The sequence below is a fragment of the Rhynchophorus ferrugineus genome, unplaced genomic scaffold, assembly GCF_030347505.1.
Source record: "Rhynchophorus ferrugineus isolate W39M unplaced genomic scaffold, kcgeb_rfMv2 rfM8, whole genome shotgun sequence".
Taxonomy (NCBI): Eukaryota; Metazoa; Arthropoda; class Insecta; order Coleoptera; family Curculionidae; genus Rhynchophorus; species Rhynchophorus ferrugineus.
Genome location: NW_027472587.1, coordinates 12,409,196 through 12,428,975, shown reverse-complemented (window position 1 = coordinate 12,428,975; position 19,780 = coordinate 12,409,196). Strand labels below are relative to the sequence as shown.

The 19,780-nt window shown below is 32.6% G+C and overlaps 1 protein-coding gene across 8 annotated transcripts in view; it reads right to left on the bottom strand.

The window, feature by feature from the left end:
- The window catches only part of LOC143200829 (uncharacterized), a 205,005-nt gene that overhangs the window by 66,026 nt on the left and 119,199 nt on the right, over positions 1-19,780 (bottom strand). For 6 of the 8 annotated variants that reach the window (XM_076411550.1, XM_076411552.1, XM_076411547.1 and 3 more), the window contains one exon: positions 6,062-6,350. The exons of the other annotated variants lie outside the window; for them this stretch is intronic. In XM_076411550.1, the coding sequence (XP_076267665.1) occupies positions 6,062-6,263 (202 nt within the window). In that variant the 5' untranslated portion in view covers positions 6,264-6,350. The remainder of the gene's footprint in view (positions 1-6,061; positions 6,351-19,780) is intronic. 8 annotated transcript variants of the gene reach the window in all.

Below are 19,780 nucleotides of genomic sequence, written 5' to 3'. Positions count from 1 at the left end.
ATCGAAATGTAACGTTATTATTATCACAAATTTATCACTATCGCGACAAAATTATCACGAGAAATAGTATAAAATCCACAGAGAACAACCTATCTAGCTGGTTTTCCAACGGACAAGGGAATACAATATGTCTCGGAGGGTCGTAGGTATAAACCAGACAAGGACAGAACCAAAGCAATAGAACGAAATGGAAACTACCCCATTACATTAACTGGTTTTATAACCTCCATCGTAAGTTGTAACTGTAAAAATGTTGCTACGTCTGGTAGATCTATTTATGAACAAATTATTCATTCACTGTATTAAAAAAATGAGTTTAGTAATGAGGAGGGTTTAGGGTTAATTGAAATGATTAAAATGTACTTCGAGAGATAATATACGACTAGACTGTCAAATTGTTTGTGTTAATTAAATATTATGACGTCAAACAAAAACGTTTTAATGGTATTTGTACTTACATTATTAATAATTCATTGCAATTAAAACGAACTAATAACAAAATGCTCTCACATCCAACTAAACACTAGGGTTCGAACTCTCCCTAAAGTTCGGTAGAAATCGAACAAGGACGGAGCTAGATAATAAAGGGAAACGAGACCAACCATATGAATCAACCAATTTTCAACATAATCTTTCGTATATTATACGTTTTCTTTTACTCCGTATTTGTTACTTACTATTAGTTTCCTGAATTTTATCACAAAAATTGAAATGTCACTTCCATTAAACTATTTATAAATCCAAATGGTTAATATTCAGATAACAATCACAGATATATAGACAGCAACAAGTTATACACACTACATTATCACAAAACTATCACAGACACAACACGTGGACTTCGAAACGTTGTACACACGCGAATCAACAGCGAAAAATCCCAAGATCCATTTTGAAATAAAATATTAAACTAGTTTAGTCGGAAAGATATACGAACACGTATCGCCTCTAAAGGCCATTTAGGCAGAACTAAGCGACAATATGGAGTTTAGGACCGTCTACAGGGTACCTGTATTGAAAGTTAACGTTTTACGGGTTTAGACCAGGTATAAAATTATTCAGACAATTATAAAAATGGCGTGTACTGTTGTAAAGAGATTAAATGAAGCATCTCTGGGTTTATTTCAATTTTTATGATATCTCAAGACCTAAAATTACAATAATCTAATGTTTAATTTAGTTTTATTACGGTGTATAAAACCAAACCAACATTATCAAAAAATATATCGAATATTTAAGATTAAACGGAAACTATAGCCACTATATATCAAGGATGGTAGATAAAAAAGAGCAAGGACTACATCCGTCCAAAGATAACGTAGATGAGGAATTTAACCATAAACCAATATCAATTAAAACCAAATTATCAAGAGTTCTCAAATAATAACAGATAATATAATAATAGGAGCATGAATATAATTGAATATATTATTAAAAAACATTATTTATTATTATTATTAGTTAAAATATTACTATAACATTATATAAAATAATGTAAAAATGTTGGTACTATATTTTCTTCAGAGGCACGAGACAAATAGTACCTTCTTTTTTGGATATTACCTTACTATTGACCAATATTGATTACTATATCTTGGCAAAACAACAAATAGGAATTATTACAAATATATTCATTTACAAAGAAATCTCAATTCCAATGATATTGTCAATTTTAATTAGAACCTACCTAAAAGTATATAAATACAATATATTTTTAATAATTAATAATGATTAGATTTTATTACCATTAAACTATTGGCGGCGAATCACCATATTAAGTTTTGCTAATGCGCCTGTGAAATATTAATTTATTGCATCATTTCGATTTTTTATTCTTTAGTCATCAAACAGTATGTTTTAAATATATATATATATATATATATATATATATATATATATATATATATATATATATATATTGTCTCAGGAAAAAGAGATATAACGTGAAAACCAAAATTGTAGTGGTCAAGAGAGCTATACATATATTTACATAGATAAAAAGCAAAACACAGAACCAAAGTAAAATAACTATACTGATTAGTCGGAAGATACTCTCAACATGATCTAAAATCAAACCGATTGATTTATCAGACAATCATAAAGCCAATTTGGACCTATGGGGTTGCACTAAAAATTCAAATCAAGTAGTCATCCAACGATGTCAAAACAAAATTCTTCGATTAATTACCAATGCCTATCGCTACGTAACCGACGAAGAACTGCACGATGACCTGGAAATCAAATGGATTCGTGAAGTCATCCAAGATTTCGCCTTAAAAAACGAAAGAAGATTACTAAATCACACGCGGAAGCACTGGACAACGCGCAGGATATCAGAAGATTGAAGCGAACCAAACCATACGAACTTATATAAAGTGTATACCTTTGGTGTAAACTGCTTAAGTTATTATAATTCTATAATTGAGGATTTTATAATTATCCCGCACTCGTCTTGCTTATGAATTAATCCAAGTACAAATGAAATGTAGCAATAAAAAAAATAAGTAAAAATTGAACTAAGCATATCTAATAAAGATGTTATCAAAAAAAAATATTTTTTTTTGATAAATTGTGTGGTTCGGAAAAAAGGTAGCGACTTTCCGGTACACGTATTATATATTTTATGATACAGTAAAAATAATGGTAATCTATTTTAGGACACTCTCTCTATGAAATAATGTAGAACTAGATAAAAATATTTACCACCAAAGAATGCTAATTTATTATTAATAAAAATCAAAAAACAATTATTGATATGAAAAATAATATTAAATAACTTTCCGATGTAGAGTAACATTCAATGTTACTCTACAACCTCTATTTAGTAACAACAAGAGAAAGTTACGAAGCATTTACTAATACTGTTTTTATTCAATTAAAAACCGTATTTCGTTAATCCGTAAAATAAAGCAATTACTTATTGGTCAACGAAACGTGGTTTTTACCACCAAAACTGGTTATTGATTTATAATTTCTTATTATTAATTGGCCATGCAATAAATCAGGATAATCATAGCAACTCGTAAAGGCACAAATGTCGAATTTCAATTATTACAAATTGGAATTCAATATTCCGGTTATTACAAATACGTTTACTTAATAAGATGTGATTTATTTTTGATATACAGAGAGAGATATTAAACAAAGCAACCTCAATTCCTATGATTTATTGCCTTTTTTAATTGGGAACTACCTTACAATATATTTTTAATAATCAAAAACAATCAGACTGGATTCATTAGATTTTATTGACGTAAAAATAAATAGCTTAATGGTATTTTAGTATTTGAAGGATCCTAATAATCATAGAGTTTGAAGTTGTCATGTTATTCAACGTAATGTTTGCTTTTGTATTAGATTCACTTGTTTCACTGTTCATTATTTTTCACTATATTTTAGTTATGGGATATTTTACGTAAAGTGGACGGCAAAAAAGTGAGATCTGGAAATTAATTATTATTAGGTTTATTTGTATTTCTAGAGGATGAGAATGTGTACACGTAATATATACTGTTTAATTTAAGATACCTATATAATATTTAGAAATAGAAATAATGATTAATATGTCTTTTATAAAAAACTGTTGTTCTTTATGATTTACAAACTAAAGTGCAAATGTATTATTTTATGAAAACTAGAAGTAAATATCTGTAATCATAAAAAATATATTATTTTATAATTTTTACAACATTACTATTGTATTCAAAACTAAGTCGGTTTATAACCGTACCTCGGAAATAGTGACGATCAATTGAAAGTGTGGCTAAAGAAAAACTGTTAACCATCAATACTAATCTAATTTCCTGTTATAAAAATTGTATTTGGAGATCAAATCATTTATTTAAAACAATTTCACAGGCATTATTCTAGGAAAGATGAAAGAATATATAGTTATAGACTACAAGCAAAACATACGTTCATTGTTGTTTCTTCCGTAACTATATTTGTTTATATCGTCAAAAAAGTTTTTATAATTATATGGTTATTTAATAATACAGAAGACGAAAGGTCAGTTGAAACTAAAATTTGTGGATTCACTTTACAGTGGATCAAGCTTAGGCAATATACCAGGTAAGTCCTTCTTGTTTTTTTTTCTTTTTGCAAAAGTAAACATATTATTTACAATGGATAGTTAAAATTTATTTATTCAAAATATTGGCCGTTTGATTTTATATATTTTGCCCATCCCTTAGACAATCTAAGAATGCCCTCCGAAAAGAACAGTTTCTCATTTTTTAAGTCAATTTTTAACGGCTTCAAGTTTTCTATCAATTGTTTTTGAGTTTGTGTTGGGTCTTCATCCAATAACTCCTGCAAATCCACCTCTTCAAACATTTTCGGCCTACCAGGACGTTTTTTGTCTTGAACGTTGAAATTACCACATTTGAATTGTCGAATATCTCACATGCCCTTATGGTTGTAGCATACTCACAACAAATGTCTACCAGCAAACGAAGACTTTCAGCGGCTTTTGATTGCATATCTTCAAAAAATCATAAATTATCTAAGGCTGTTAATTTGGTGAAACGTAGCTCGTGCAGTTTTGAGGTTAATATCACTAGAATAAAATTACACATGTACCAAGTTATAACGTTGCATATTTATGGCTAGTGAAATATGTTATAAATATCGGATAGTAATCACCGACACACCTGGTATGTCAACCTGGAGGAATTTTCTAGGAGTTTCCTATTAGTGCTTTAACAGCACCATTTTATTTTCGATAAAAAATTCTTACTGGAAGCCTGTATTATTATTAATTAAACCGTATTTAGCGATGCACTCGAAGTGTCGTTACAGAGCGACATCAAAAACATGATTAAAATGGAAATCGGGGAATATAGTAGACCAGTTTCAGTAAATTCGATTTCTAGTAAATTGATTTTCGAACATATCAGTAAATATAACGAAATTTTTGAAAACAAGATGCATATTCTGAACAAGTTATTGTAAAATATGAATATGACTGCTGCAACTGCAACTGCAATGATACGGCAATATTAGCATTAGTAGTAGGAACCCGGAAACTCTTATCTTCTCTTGATAATATTGCTATCTGGACTAAGGAATGGCGAATCAAAGTAAATGAAACAAAATCTACACACATCGAATTTACAAATAAGAGGATCACGCCACAATGCCAATACAGCAACATACCTTGGCATGACATGGGATATAAAAAAGAAGTGCGATAAACCCAACATCAAGTTCAGGAAAATATATTGGTTGGTTAGTCGAAACTCCGGGCTAGCAACTTACAAAAAGCTTATCGTATATCAGCAGATACTGAGACCAGTGTGGAGCTATGGAATTCATCTGTGGGGCTGCGCCAGTGACTCCAATTCAATGTTCAAGTGATACAGATGTTCCAAAATGATGTTGAAGTGTATTGTGAACCTCCGTCACATCCTAGAAATTTATATGGTTACGGACACTATCAGAAGATTTGCCGATTCCCATTAAAGAGGATTCCACATCAACACGGAAGCATCCAAACTTTTAAACGGGCGTAATGTCATTAGATGTCTCAAACGGAAAAAACCTTCTGATATTGCAAATGTTTGTGTGCAATCTTAATAAGTGATGCAGTTGTTTGTTAGTAGGATAAGTCAAATTAAAGTTCATCATTAGTTGTATACTAGTTTTAACTAATAAATTTAAAAAAATGGTTATGGGGTGGCCACCTTGAAGAAAGTCTAATCCTAACCATTATAGTGTAATATATATTCTGTAAATGTATCTGCTAAGCAACCGGTAAAAATTTAAAAGAATCAATGAAACACCTAGCGTTCAATCAATAGGAATCATTTATATGTTAAACATCTGGAATCGTGAAATTTGGCACGGTTAAAGCTTATATCGAGGAAGAATTTTTTTGTCTAATATTTTTGTGTAATATGCGCTACAAATAAATATATTTCAATAAAACGATAAACGCCCAATCAAGCAACATGAAATAGCGGTCAGGACCGGTGACATATTTTAATAATAATATAATGCATTGTGGTCGATTTTCGATCACAGGGCGATCACTAGTCAAAATAAGTACCCGGATACTGACCTATATCCCACTCGTTGTCATCGTACTCGAAATTGGTCGCGGAAGCTGTCGTTTGGTTGGTCTGGTGCTGCTGCTGCTGCGGCTGGCCGGCAGATGGCTGGTTGGGCCCTTTGGCGGCCGTCACGCCCTTGCAGGAGTCCGCCACCCTTGCTCGGTGGCCCTGGCCGTCCTGCTGATGGCCCGACCTCATTGGGGCCGCCATCCCGCCGGGCGCGCCCTGCAGCTGCCCGATGCGCCGCCGAGTCGCTGCCCTGCGGCGCACACCAGCACTCCACACTGCATCTTATTCCTGCAACAACGAGAAAACAAAACGTCATTATCATCGGAATTCCCTCCTCCTACTCCTCCTTCAAGCGGCAGCGTCGAAAAACGTTCCCACGCAAAATGCGCCGTCCATCACATTTCATGTATTCACGGTGCCACTCAATTCATTATAAACCGTTTATAAACATTTAATTTCAATTGCTAATTATGTGGCTTTAAATCTTCGGCGACTTTAATTGCTTAAAAATAGTCTTAGACAATTTAATTAAATGGGAATGTGAGAACAGTACTTCTTACATTCTTCATTATACTTTTGTGTTGAATTGTAGATTCAGAATATATTAAAATGCATGATATAGTACAGTAAATTTACAATAATTCAATAATAACTGAATAGTTAGCAGCTATGCTTAAATTATAGGAGATTTACAACAAAAACCGATCAAATAGAAGAACTACGTGAAAATATGCTCCTTGATTACGCACCTAATTACATCGTTTTAGACTGACGAGACATTAGAATGATTACATAAATTGATTCTTTGTTTCATTTTATTACTAGTTAATAAAAAACAAGTAGACAAATATGCATAAAAATAAAATTTATAACTTTAATTTCTGCCAAGAGTTTTACGATGGCATCATAAAACTGAAACCCCGAGTGAAGTGACAGAGCACTTTTTACAGTAATAAATTTTATCACACTACGACAATAATGAAACCCTACCATTAGTTTTAATTGCACCCCTCAATATACTTAGAATATGTAAAAAAGAAATACAAAAATGAACATATAATAAAAGTGTATATATAAAATTGGCATTGATATATTTTTTTAATAGACGTCCAGCTTAAATTTAGAGGAAGAACAAACATATAAGGCCAAATAAGGACAAATTTGAAATATACAACTTGTAATCTGAGATCAAAATAATCTCGTATTATTGAGAAAACAGATCAGCAACGCCATCTCTTGCTGAAGATAGTTACTCTCCTCCATTACCCTATCTGGCGTGACATCATGCACATTACAGGTTTCTCAGTTTCAGTCATAACAGGACCTGGGTTACTTATTCTTAAATAAATTTACTTTTAATTATCTTCTTCTTCTTTTCTCTTGAGAATTAGTTACTTAGTCAATCATCACAACTATACTCTAGAAATCATCAAGCAAATAAAACAAAGACCAGTTGAATTACGGCCATGTACCATGTACGTTGATATGATATGATAAATAAAATATGAATTTCGTCATTCTGTGATTTAGTAAGTAAGATATATAACAAGTGCTAACTTGCAAGAGATAAAAAGAAACGAAAACTGGATTTTCATCATGTATATCATCTTTAGATACAGAAGACTCATTATTATTCATTCCCAACATTTTTCTTGATATATAGGGAAAATTGGATATCCTTGGTATTTTTAGAAGTAACAAAAGGTAGTCGTCTAGTACAATATGCATATTCTTTAAAAATCAGTTAATACATAAAAAGTCCTAATTTATTAAAAAGTGTTTAAAATATTAGACAAGTAAAATCTTAAGCTAGATGCCTCAACAGAATATGTATATATTTTATGACATACACATTCATAGAATGACAAATTCTGCGACGTTATTTCTATTTTATATTTATATTGAACAGGAGTAAAAATACGTTAAAAAATGTGATTACAGGTTTTAAAACGGTTCATACATAATTTGACATCATCTGAAAAAATTAATCAATTGGAAATAAATAATAAAATTATAGTATTTTTTGGATGTAATATTAATTGCAGTTTGTGAGGAAAAAAACAGAAATAGCTAATAAAGTTTATATAAAATTAAACATTCATTCGAAACGGTTGCTTGTTGGGACTAGATATTGGTATTAAGTATTTAAAAATGTAATAAAACACAGTAGCAAATTGGTTTCCTTTCTTCTTTCTCCAAATCTACAACGTTCTAGTTCTATGAGAAAGACTTATTTTAAATTAGAAACCCAGGGGAACACAGCTACAGTTAGGTTACATGTTTAAATCTTGAATTTTTTATAGATTAATTTCCAGCTTCCAAAATTTTAGCTATTTGACAGTTATATTTAACTGTATTTGGGGTTTATAGTGCTAGGCAGCGTCATCCGCATAGAATGCTTTTTGAAGATTTTGCTATTTCAACCTTAGGGATATCAGCTATGTAGATACTGAACAGTACCGGTGTTAGTTCGTGGAATGCAAGACAGGATGAATTTCCTAGTCGAAAAGGAATCACTTACTTTGACTTGAAATGAAATGTATATCAGATGTCAGGCATCAGGTTTACAAGATCACTTGAAATATTAAGTTTAATGCCTTGAATATTCAACTATACTTTATCGGAGACTCTATTCAGGTCAATAATACAGCTCTCATGATGATGTTGTCATGAAAAATGCGGTTTACTTCGCCAACTAGCCTCGCAGCTCGATGAAATGATGACTGTTTAGCTCGAAAGTTGGTTATTCATTTGTAACTTCAATGTAACGTGGGGGAATTACTCTTCCAATGATTTTAATTGTAACTCTAAAAAATGATGCCACATTAACAAATATTTTAGCACTATTACAAAAAATGCTGTAATACAATCAGTGTAAAAAACCTTCAAAACAGATCAGCAAAAGAATTCATAATCTCTGGAATTACTTCAAAATTAATAAGTTTGGATTCGATAATTGTTAAAAATAAAGGAAACAATTACGAAATATTCGTAAAATAATTCTTATAATGCATGGAATGAATCTGAATCCTACTCGCATGTACACTCCAGTGCCTTGACTTGTTATCTCTCGTTTAAATTAATAAGATTATTATAACAACTACATCAACCTGTACCATCGAAGCGTTTCATTATAACCTACAAAAACTGGTCCCAGCATCGCTAGTATCCGTTTTTTTCTCATGCTCGTAACAACCCGTATCAATTAAACGTATAAAATTAAATAATCGCCAACAGCCCGAGCAATGATAAAAACAACGCAGGGAGAAAAAACGGACAGCGAAAAGGCAACGAGAACACGGACAAAAACAACGAACCAGCTCGGCCAGCCAGATAACCGAAATGCAAATCCAAACAAATTATAATTTACGACATCCTTGAAGAGAAATCTCTAACGAAAGAGCGTCATAAATATTAATTCGCACAGGTTCGGATCGGCGTATTAACATAATGTTTCGTGAGACAAGACTTTTATAAGCGACAACTCGTCATTAATATTTATACCGATATGTTCAAGATAAACGTTGGGCTTAAGAAGCGAGATTAAGCAAAAAGCTATCATGTGGGTAGTTGTAGATCTTAATTAATATTAATATTTAACTAGGCATTACAAATTATGGATAAACATATCGTGAATATAACTTTACAGAGTTACAGATGTATTCAAGAGTAAGAAAGACAAATATTTGTGAAGATGCGATGAAACAATATGAGTAACTGCTGAACTTATTCATTTTGATATTTCTCTGCATAAAGTAACAGTTTTACTTTTAGAATTATTGTATAAAGTATATTAAATAAAAAAAAATCTCTATTTGTACATAAGATTGGTAGTATTTTTCACATGCTTACAGGCTTAAGTAAGTACGTTAAGTAAGCGCAAGTAAGTTTTGAAAAAGCGGTGAATGTGTAGCGACCGACGTGTAGTGCACTATTACATAATACATTAAGTTTAAAGGTGGACAACGCTGGTGGATTAGTACCATGCAGTCCCCGGCGTTCCCTTCTCTTTTCTATCTATCCCTTGTAACAGTACCACTTCCATAGCGCTTCCGTACTTCTTTAACCTAACCTAATATCCTGTCCATACTCCCGTCGAACACATGTAGTATTTAACCCATGAAATAAACAAGTTTTTATTGAACTAGTGTTTTCTGTTCCCGTGCGAATTCCTTCCACAACAATAGTAGTGAGTGTTAAACAACGTCTGTTACAGGGGCGTTACGCGATAAACAATCGCGTCAACATTTCTACAATCCCCGACGTGATCTAAGTGCCTACTGGATCAACAACACCAACAGGACCCACGTGGTCGACACGTACATGGAAGAATAAGGTGAGGAATCCCTCACCCACAGAAACCTATCATGCATGACATCAACGCATGAAAACCCTTGCATCAGGAAACGGGACACGTAAGGCACCACTCTTATAGGTACCCTAAAATAAATCGGAACGTCCCAAGACCAACCAGGTCTGCTACTCCTTCGATGGCAGATGATCCCGACAAACTTCTGACTATGATTGCATCCCCATCCCATAAGCAATCCCTGGGCGATTAATTACATGATTGCAAGTGTTCTCAGGAACTTGCACCACTGTATGTATGTTCCACAACAGCTCTACTTGAAGGGGAGTAATGTAGCCATCGCTACGACTCTTTAGGCCACCGTATAAACATCTGCATTAAGTTCCAAGGTTGGCAACGTTGGTGAATTGGTACCATGCGGTTCCCGGTTATAAAAGACCACCACGACGACGGCTCTTTCTCTTTTCTCTACCCCCTGTAACAGTACCATTTCCATAGCGCTTCCGTACTTCCCTAATATCCTGTCCATATCTCCCGTCCACCACATTAAGATCGAAATAAACTAAAAAATAGTAGTGAGTGGTCGGCCAAGCAATCGCGTCGACAGCCACACATTTCGACCGACAAAACGAACATTTCTACAAATGCAATAAACTAGTGCCATTTATGTGTTAGTGCCGGAGCTTTTTAGCCAATGTATTAGGAAACTAGATTCCAAATAGCTCTAATGATAATCGTAAACTATTCCGTTCCTTGTGAGTAAACAATGACTTTAAATAATCGATAAAACCCATCATAATTAAAATCCCCAATCTCCTATTGTGCAGAACTTCACTCTCCAAATATCCCACGATATTGATATAGTCGCGTGACTCATTCTCGACTAAATGAATGAACTCTAGGCGGATAATTGATTTCGAGCGCGGCGAAATGTTTATGTCAACAATAAAGACGACAGAAAACAATTATTTTTAAACCGTATATCGTGGACTGACGATAATCTGGAACGATTTGTAGTCGACCAGCGAACAGCTTAATATTTACGGTATCGCAACCGTGGAGTCTTGCATTTTGGCTAATAGCCAACCGACTCGCGCTAGATTTAGATCGGGCCTGTGCGGAGGCCAGCGCCCGATGCATCTCTGACATGTGGTCAATTGCTGGGCGGAAACTGATAAAGTCGTTTAGTCAAGTGTACTAGAAATAAATAGTATTTGTAACAAAATATAAAGTAACGCTAAAAATGGAATACAGTTCTATTGTCTAATAAATAAAAATGGGCAAATTTTCAATTTATCAACAGACGTTGTCCTGCGCGAAGATTGACAATAAAATAAAGATGACCACCACAATAACATCTTAGAACCGAAAAAGATTCTTCAACATCCTTGAACCCTATCGCAGCGCCCCCAATCAGCTTCCGTTGAGAAACTAAACCGTTCTCGAATCCACATAAACACACAAATTTATTTTACTAAAATCGGTCTAACCGTTTATAAGTTCAGTGACACGGACATAAGGATTTATATATAAGATGACAGTAGAAATAATATGTGAATATTATTGTATTATTATATGTTGCCTTTGTGGCATACCCCTATTCATAGATAATCAAAACAAATTGAAAAAAAAATGTTAGTATGCTGAAACCTATTCACATATTTGACTATGATAATTAAATTCACTGTATCTCACTAATTACTGTTTCAAATCATTAGAGATAGAAATCATTAGGTGAGAATAAAGTCCAGTTAATTTTTGGTAGGCCGCTGACGATTAACATTATAGTCACTTTCGGGGCTTTTGCAATAAAGAAACCAATATTATGAATTATAATTGATGATTGATGAAATAAGTGTGTATCTTAAATCAAAATCTAAATAAAAACTAAAGTACGTAAGTGATGAACTCAATGTGATTTTTGGGATTCCTTCTGTTGTAATTTTATTTATATTAGAAGTCATATCAGATGTTGATAATAAAAATAAGTTGCCAATATGCATTCACTTAGTGATTAGTACCGTATTTATTCGAGACATAATTAAGATCTGAGAAGGCATTTTTACAAACATATATTGATCCGAAACTATTTAAGAATATCCAGGCCAAGTCTGTTAGGTCAGGAAAATATTTTCTACACACAAATTGTGTACTTTCGAAGACATTTTTTTGCAGTTCAGTAAGTCCTAACTAGACATTGACAAGATAAGTTATTATTTCATTCAAACTATTCTTTAAATTTACTTCTCAAAACTTTATATCTGCTCTAAAATGGCTAAATGTTCGTTTCATAAGTTGGTATTTTTAATATTTATTTTATGTGACTTTATTTTATCTTATATCTGCTCTACACTCCTGACATTCCAACAACAAAAGAAACACTACTTGGAACCATTGCTGACGACACAATTATTATGGCAAACGACATATCTCTGCCTAGGACAGAAGAAAAAGTACAAGTGACATGTGAAGTACAAATAAAATGTAGTAAAAAATAAATTTATAATTAAAATTGTACTAAGCGTATCTAATAAAGATGTTATAAAAAAATTATGCGATTGCTTTAGCTGACTAAAGGCCTCATAGTATAAAAATATATCCTAAGGAATATGTCTGCAACTTCGTATATAATAAAAAAAGTCCACCAGCTATGAAATACTAAAATTAGAAAATATCAACACTTCGAAAGAATACCTTGCTGTTCTGTATTATTGCTGTAAACTAATATAGCCTACTGGAATTTGAACAGAAGCTTGGAATTAAAGGTGAACTGCCACCAAAACCAACGGATTACAGTAGCTCAATTGCTCAGCTGTAGAATTGGAATTTGAAGTCACTAAAACTTGCTAAAACATTCAACACAAGTTATACCACAGATTTTAGGTAAAAAATAGTGCTATTTAGAAGATAATTAAAGGGAAGCTGGCAGATGAACGATTCAGAAATACAACAGATGTCACTGAGACAGTGTTAAACAATAATATTATTACAACTTGTCCAGATAACCACGTTCATCCCTTTCGTCTTCCATTTCCTGTTTCCCCATTTACCATTTAACCAGATTAAGCTTCACAAACGTGGCCTGAGTATACTTAATAGAAAATAAAGGATTATTTATTTTAACTTGATTAAAAAAATCAAATCAATAATAAAACATTTTATCAGCATTAGTCATATCAGCAATTAATTAAGAAAAATCAGATTTAGGATATATCCTGTACTATAAAACATAATACTCCTAAATAATTATACATATACAGTTATGTATTTAATATGAAATTTAATTAGGTTCATCCACTGGAATAACTGAATTATCAAAAAATCTATAGCTTCGTTCAAACTAATGAACCGTACGTAACAAATTAAAATTTATTAGACCACAAACCCGGCGGCTTCAAAAGCATACCCAACAATATTTCACTAATTAACGAACACGCAACCAAATTAAGAGAGAGGGACAGAAAGAGATAATCCGTTCGAACAACGGAAACAGTTAATTAAATTTCACACAAATACTTTCAGTCCCTGCGGCGGCACTTTGCACCCCACAATAGGTATTTATTCCGCAAAACGCTCATAAAATATGGAACAGTCAAAGAAATAAAAATATAACCCTTTAGGATATTTAAATATAAATAAAATAGAGGAAATCATGAATAGTGGGAGAGTGAAAATTTTTATTGTATAAAAATTATTTTAAAAAGTTTAAAATTTAATAAAAATTGTTCAAAATTTTTTGACGTTATATTTAACTTGCTACGCACTAGTAATTTTTAAAATTTACTAGAAACAAAAATTAGTCCTACAAACTATATTTCCATTTTATATAAATAAACAAGCAAACCCAACAGACGTCGTCCATTTTGACAAAAAAATTAATCCTTCATGATGATCACAATGATGATTCGAACTTATAATTGAAAAAATCTTGAAACCCTATTACAGCGCCACCTACCGAACCCGATTGTGAATCTAAACGATCCTAGAATTCACATAAACACGCCCAAACCGTTTAGGAGGAGTTCAGTGACACATACAGAGACAGAAGAATTATATATAAATAAAAAGATAAATAATTAATTTTTTAAATAAAACGTACAGACAGACGATCTGGTCACCTCTTTTTTCTCACACCAGAAATTGAACATCAAGTATTTTTGTATATTCTACTGTCATTCCAAAAAAGTATATTTATCAAAAACTAGCGACCCGCCCCGGCTTCGCACTGGTGCAATGCTGATACTAAATTAAATACACTACAGAAAAAATATGAACGTTGTATATAAAAACATAGCGGCCCGCTCCGACTTTGCACGGGCATAAAATATATATGCCTGTCACTCAATGAAAACATGATTAAAATCGATCCAGTATTTTTGGTTCATTCATTACTGCCCTTGGCCTGCACGCATTAAAGAAGAATTCCTCTTCCCCTATACTTACTATGAAGATTTCCTGCTATCTTTGGAATATCTAAATTCATACAATTTTTATTACATTACACATTTTTAAACGCAAATTTTAAATTTGTAATATCTCCGAAAATATTTGTTTAATTTACATGCTGTAAGGAACCATATTGATCTATTTTAATTGCACACTGTATTTAAGGTACTTAATTCGATAAGGATTAATGCCGTATTGCTTAAAATAGCTTCGTAAATAAGCCATTTTCTCACGTAAAAAGTAAACAATAAAAATGGTTAATGTGGGTTATCCCTATAAAAAATAAACATATACCATCGCGGACTTTTTTGTAGACCTTTTTATGGTGTACAATACTGTAGTACATTAATTTGATCTAACTCGTAGGGTTAGGCAGCGTTTTTGCTAATTGCTAAATAAGCCTAAAAAATAGGTTAATTTACGACATCACGTTAGAAACCTCTAAAATTAGCAATGTTGCCTTAGTATATTATGCATGTATTATACATATAATACCTTCCTCTTGAATCACTCTATCTATTGAAAAAAACCGCATCAAAATCCGTTGCGTAGTTTTAAAGATTTAAGCGCACATAGGGATATAGGGACAGAAAAGGCGACTTTGTTTTATACTATGTAGTGATACGTTACAGTTCTCGTCTCATATTTATATGATACATAATCTAAATATCATCATAATGCAAAATGGTTTTTGCTCTATTGCATAATCGGATGATACATTTTGCGATTTTCTATGTTTTTGGCCTAGAGAATAAATGTGATATGCACATGGGATACGATTGCCAATATTTGCGTAACGTTACAGTGATGTGGAGGAGATATGGTTTTAAGAGGAAAGCACAGTCGGTTTACTGAAGGAAACTTTTGATGAAAACATAATTTCATATGTTAGACATGTGAAAGAATGATAAATTTTGTCCAAATGTAGTAGTGTGTAAAGTTAATTAAGTTGATTTGTTAAGTCTAGTTTATGTTAAGATTCAATGGTCTGATGAGTGAGACATCTAGAGATGGGGGTTTGGATGATGATAAAATAGATTCAAACCGTCACTGTAGCTTTGTATCGGCGATCAAAAAGTTGCCACTTCTCTTCATTACTTTTTCTATATTAAAACTCACGCAGTAGGTAGGATTCCAAGGAGATTTTATAAGGATGTTCTCTTATGAATTAATATAATTACCAGGCATCAAATTAATTATCAAGTTTGAGGTTGGAATGACTTCCAGAGTTACTCGAAGCATTCTTTAGAATGTTAAGTGGAGTTCGAGCAAAAGTACTGCAACTGAACCTATAAAATCAGAGAAAGTTGATTGCAGGTGTTCGAAATCACCTAGCCATAAACTATTAGAAAACACTGGGACACATTAGGACACAAAAATCACAGTTTAGGGTGTTTTAGATGTGAAATACTCAACAACCTTTTACCTTTTCTTTCTTTAAAGCAAATTAGTAGCTCTTGTGTTTTAAACCGTTCCCATTTCATAACTTATTTACTTACAAACAATAATAATATACAGAAATCTTCAACACTAAAACCTGGTGTTATAAATAAGTTTTCCCAAATTAATTAACGCTTGATAAAACTCATCACTGCAATAAATTCACCTTTTAATATGAATATGAATATGATGATTTATACGGAACGGTACCGAATTAAAATTAACGAGAATTTCGGGCTCGGCCCGACCGAATTTAATCGGATTCTCGACGGCGCGCTAATTCTTAATAAACTCCGGGCAATATTAATCCGGCCGGATCGACATTAAAGGAGGCTTTATCGACTCGACCCAACCCTGCCCGACCAGGCCAGACCAGTTCGAATTTGTTCACGTACAACTACGAATTACGACGACTCTTGCGATTTCTGTTACGGGATGTTGGAAGGTCCTGTTTTTCTTAACAGTTTTGACGATGATAACATGGTTAATTAAAGAAGAGAAACATGGTTAATTAAAGAAGAGAAGCGAGTCAAAAGGAAATCAATATAAATTATGATATGAAAACGATATAGAGAGAAAATACCTAATAGCTACATACCAATTTTAGTTTAATGTTTGTTAGAAACATTCAAAAAAATTGATCAGGTGCATAGAATAAAAAATGTAATTGAAAAAGTCTATAAGGGTAAAAAAGTATGTCCAGCTATATTCTAAGATGTAGCACAAGCCTTTGATAAAATATGGCATAATGGACTTGTTCATAATCTACAGAAAATGTTACCAAAACAACACACTGAACTATTCAAATCTTAAATTACAGCCAAAATGTTTAGAGTCAAACAAGAAGAAGCTTACTCTACAATAAAAGAAGCTAAAGCAGGTGCACCATACCATCCCTCTACATATGTGATATACCACAAATAGAAAATATCAAGATGGCTACATCTGCTGATGATACTGCGATTCTTGATGTTGGATACAATAAGAAAGAAGTCACACGAAAATTATAATAGGCGAGTAACAATATAAATAATTGGAGACATATCTGGAAAATAAAAATTAACAAAATCTGAGCATGTGCAGTTCAAGTATAATCCGACCGCACAAGCACCAATAACAATAAATAATATCATTCCATATAGCAATAACGCTAAGTATCTCGGAATGAATCTTGATGCAAAATTTCGCTGAACGGAACATGTAAAAGAAATTAAAGAACTGCAGTTAAAATATTGAAAAATGACTTGGTTAACTAGAAGAAAATCATAATTATCCTATATGGGACATACGGAATTCTATTATGAGATGTTCTGCGAAAAGTAATATAAAGACAATATAATTTTTCAAATGTCCTGAGAAATATTGTAGGTGCACCCAGATACTACAGAACTGATTATTTACACCGAAACCGAGACCATATACCGAGAAGTATTACAACTTTTGATCAGTATTACAACTTTTGATCAGAACAGGACGCACACTAAAAAGAACCATACCATTTGACCTTATGTGTGCAGTGTAGTAAGGTTCATTTAATACAAAAACAGTAATGTTAATATATAAGCATTATTACATCAGAGGCTAAAATAGACCCGATGTTGAGCCTATACATTTGTATTGTAAAAATAAATTGTAGATTAGCAACGACTAGTAAAAATTTGTATCCATATAAGAGATGTATCACGAAATATTGTCCCAGAATAGTATCGATCTAAATCTCTAAAACTGATATTCACAAGAAATTAACTCTTTAAACCATGAAAACATAAACAAAAATATTGAGAGTCATATCATCATTTACTAAATATTAATATCTCCATTATAAATTAACTCGTAGGATACATGATATGTGAAGTGTTACTACAACTTACAACATATAAACTGAAGTAATGATTTAATTTAAAAAATCTATAGATAACACGAAGGCGTCAATATACGTGTTCCATTCACTTTAAACATTCTGACGATTTTCTTGAACTAGCTCATTTGAATATTACCGTAGGTGTATCGTGTAGACGCCTAAATTAAAGGCCTCCTAATTGGTTTGAAAATAAACCGAACTGACCTAAACAAGATAGTATCCGAGAGAAACAAATTGGTTAATTATCAACGCGGCATATCCGAAAATGTAGTAGAAATTGCCCACGACAAACGCAACCACGTCTGTCCTCCTCCGTGTACAATTACGGATAATCACACCGTCATTTACACAACACAACATATCGGTTCAAAGTACAAGTTGTCCCGCAACTACGCCAGATAACGTTAATTGGCAATTACGATAAAGAGTCGCGTTATTAGACGTGCATTATACCGTTATTAATGGCGATAGTGGCGTTAATACACCGTCGATGTTACATCTTAACACTCCACGCATTCATCATTTCGGAATGTTCATGGTAATATAACGTTATTACCGCTGTAATCGTAATTCAGACAATATGATACGAAACTTTCTCGTTATATATGGTGGCATATGGCTTCTGGGTATTTTTGGATTATATACGGGGCCTATAAATTGGTTTAAAGGATTGTTTTTGCCTATAAATTGGTTTAAAGGAAAATTTATAATGCAAATTTGCCATACCAAATTTAAATCTTCCTTCATTTTGACTCTGACAACAAAATACTAATGTAAAAAAAATAACGACTATTAAAATGACTTTTTTACATTATATTTATATTTAACATTATAGTTATTTTAGTTATAACAAGTTCAAAAGAGATTTTACGTTTTTATTAACTGTATTTGGCAATACGTTCGATTGATATTCGTGTTGATGACACCGGCTGTTTTATTGGAAATAGTATAGTTTACATTTTAGACTGAATGACTATGAACTCAAATGGCTTATTGTCGGCGTACGTATCTGAATTTGAATATATAACATGCCTTTAGACATTAGCTCTACCAATAGAGAAGGAAAATACACCAACAAATTCAACTTCAGTCAGTAATATTATTTGTTTGTACTGAAACCAAGAGAAAAAATTAATTACGTCTATTCGGCCGAGGAAATCGGTCCTTAAGTCAACAGGTTTGACTAATATGGCAATATCATCCATTAAAACACCTTTCCAGTTTAAATCACTGCTGATATCTCAGTAGCCTAATACATGATAAAGATCGTAACAGCTACTTAAAAAGACTTTATACAAAAATTAATATTACTAAAGATTTATTTTTGGATGTTTTTGATAATTTTTTATTTAGATTCCGAATTACACTACGCTATTTTCAATCTTGGTTTAGTTCGTATTCCGTTTGAATAATTCAGCGCTGGGACATCATTAAGTTTAGTTTGTACTTAGAGGCAAGATCTACAGGTGTTATTAAACTTGATGGGATTGAGAACAGAAGATGGTATGCGGTAGACCTACCTCGGACGAAAACGGTTGAATTAGGATTCGATTATGTCGAAAGTTGGTTCGAATTCGGAACACGACACATCGTTTTCGTGTCTAGTTAACTCAATTACGAGCGGCGGTGTTTATATAGTTTGCAGGAAGTTGGGCGGTCCGT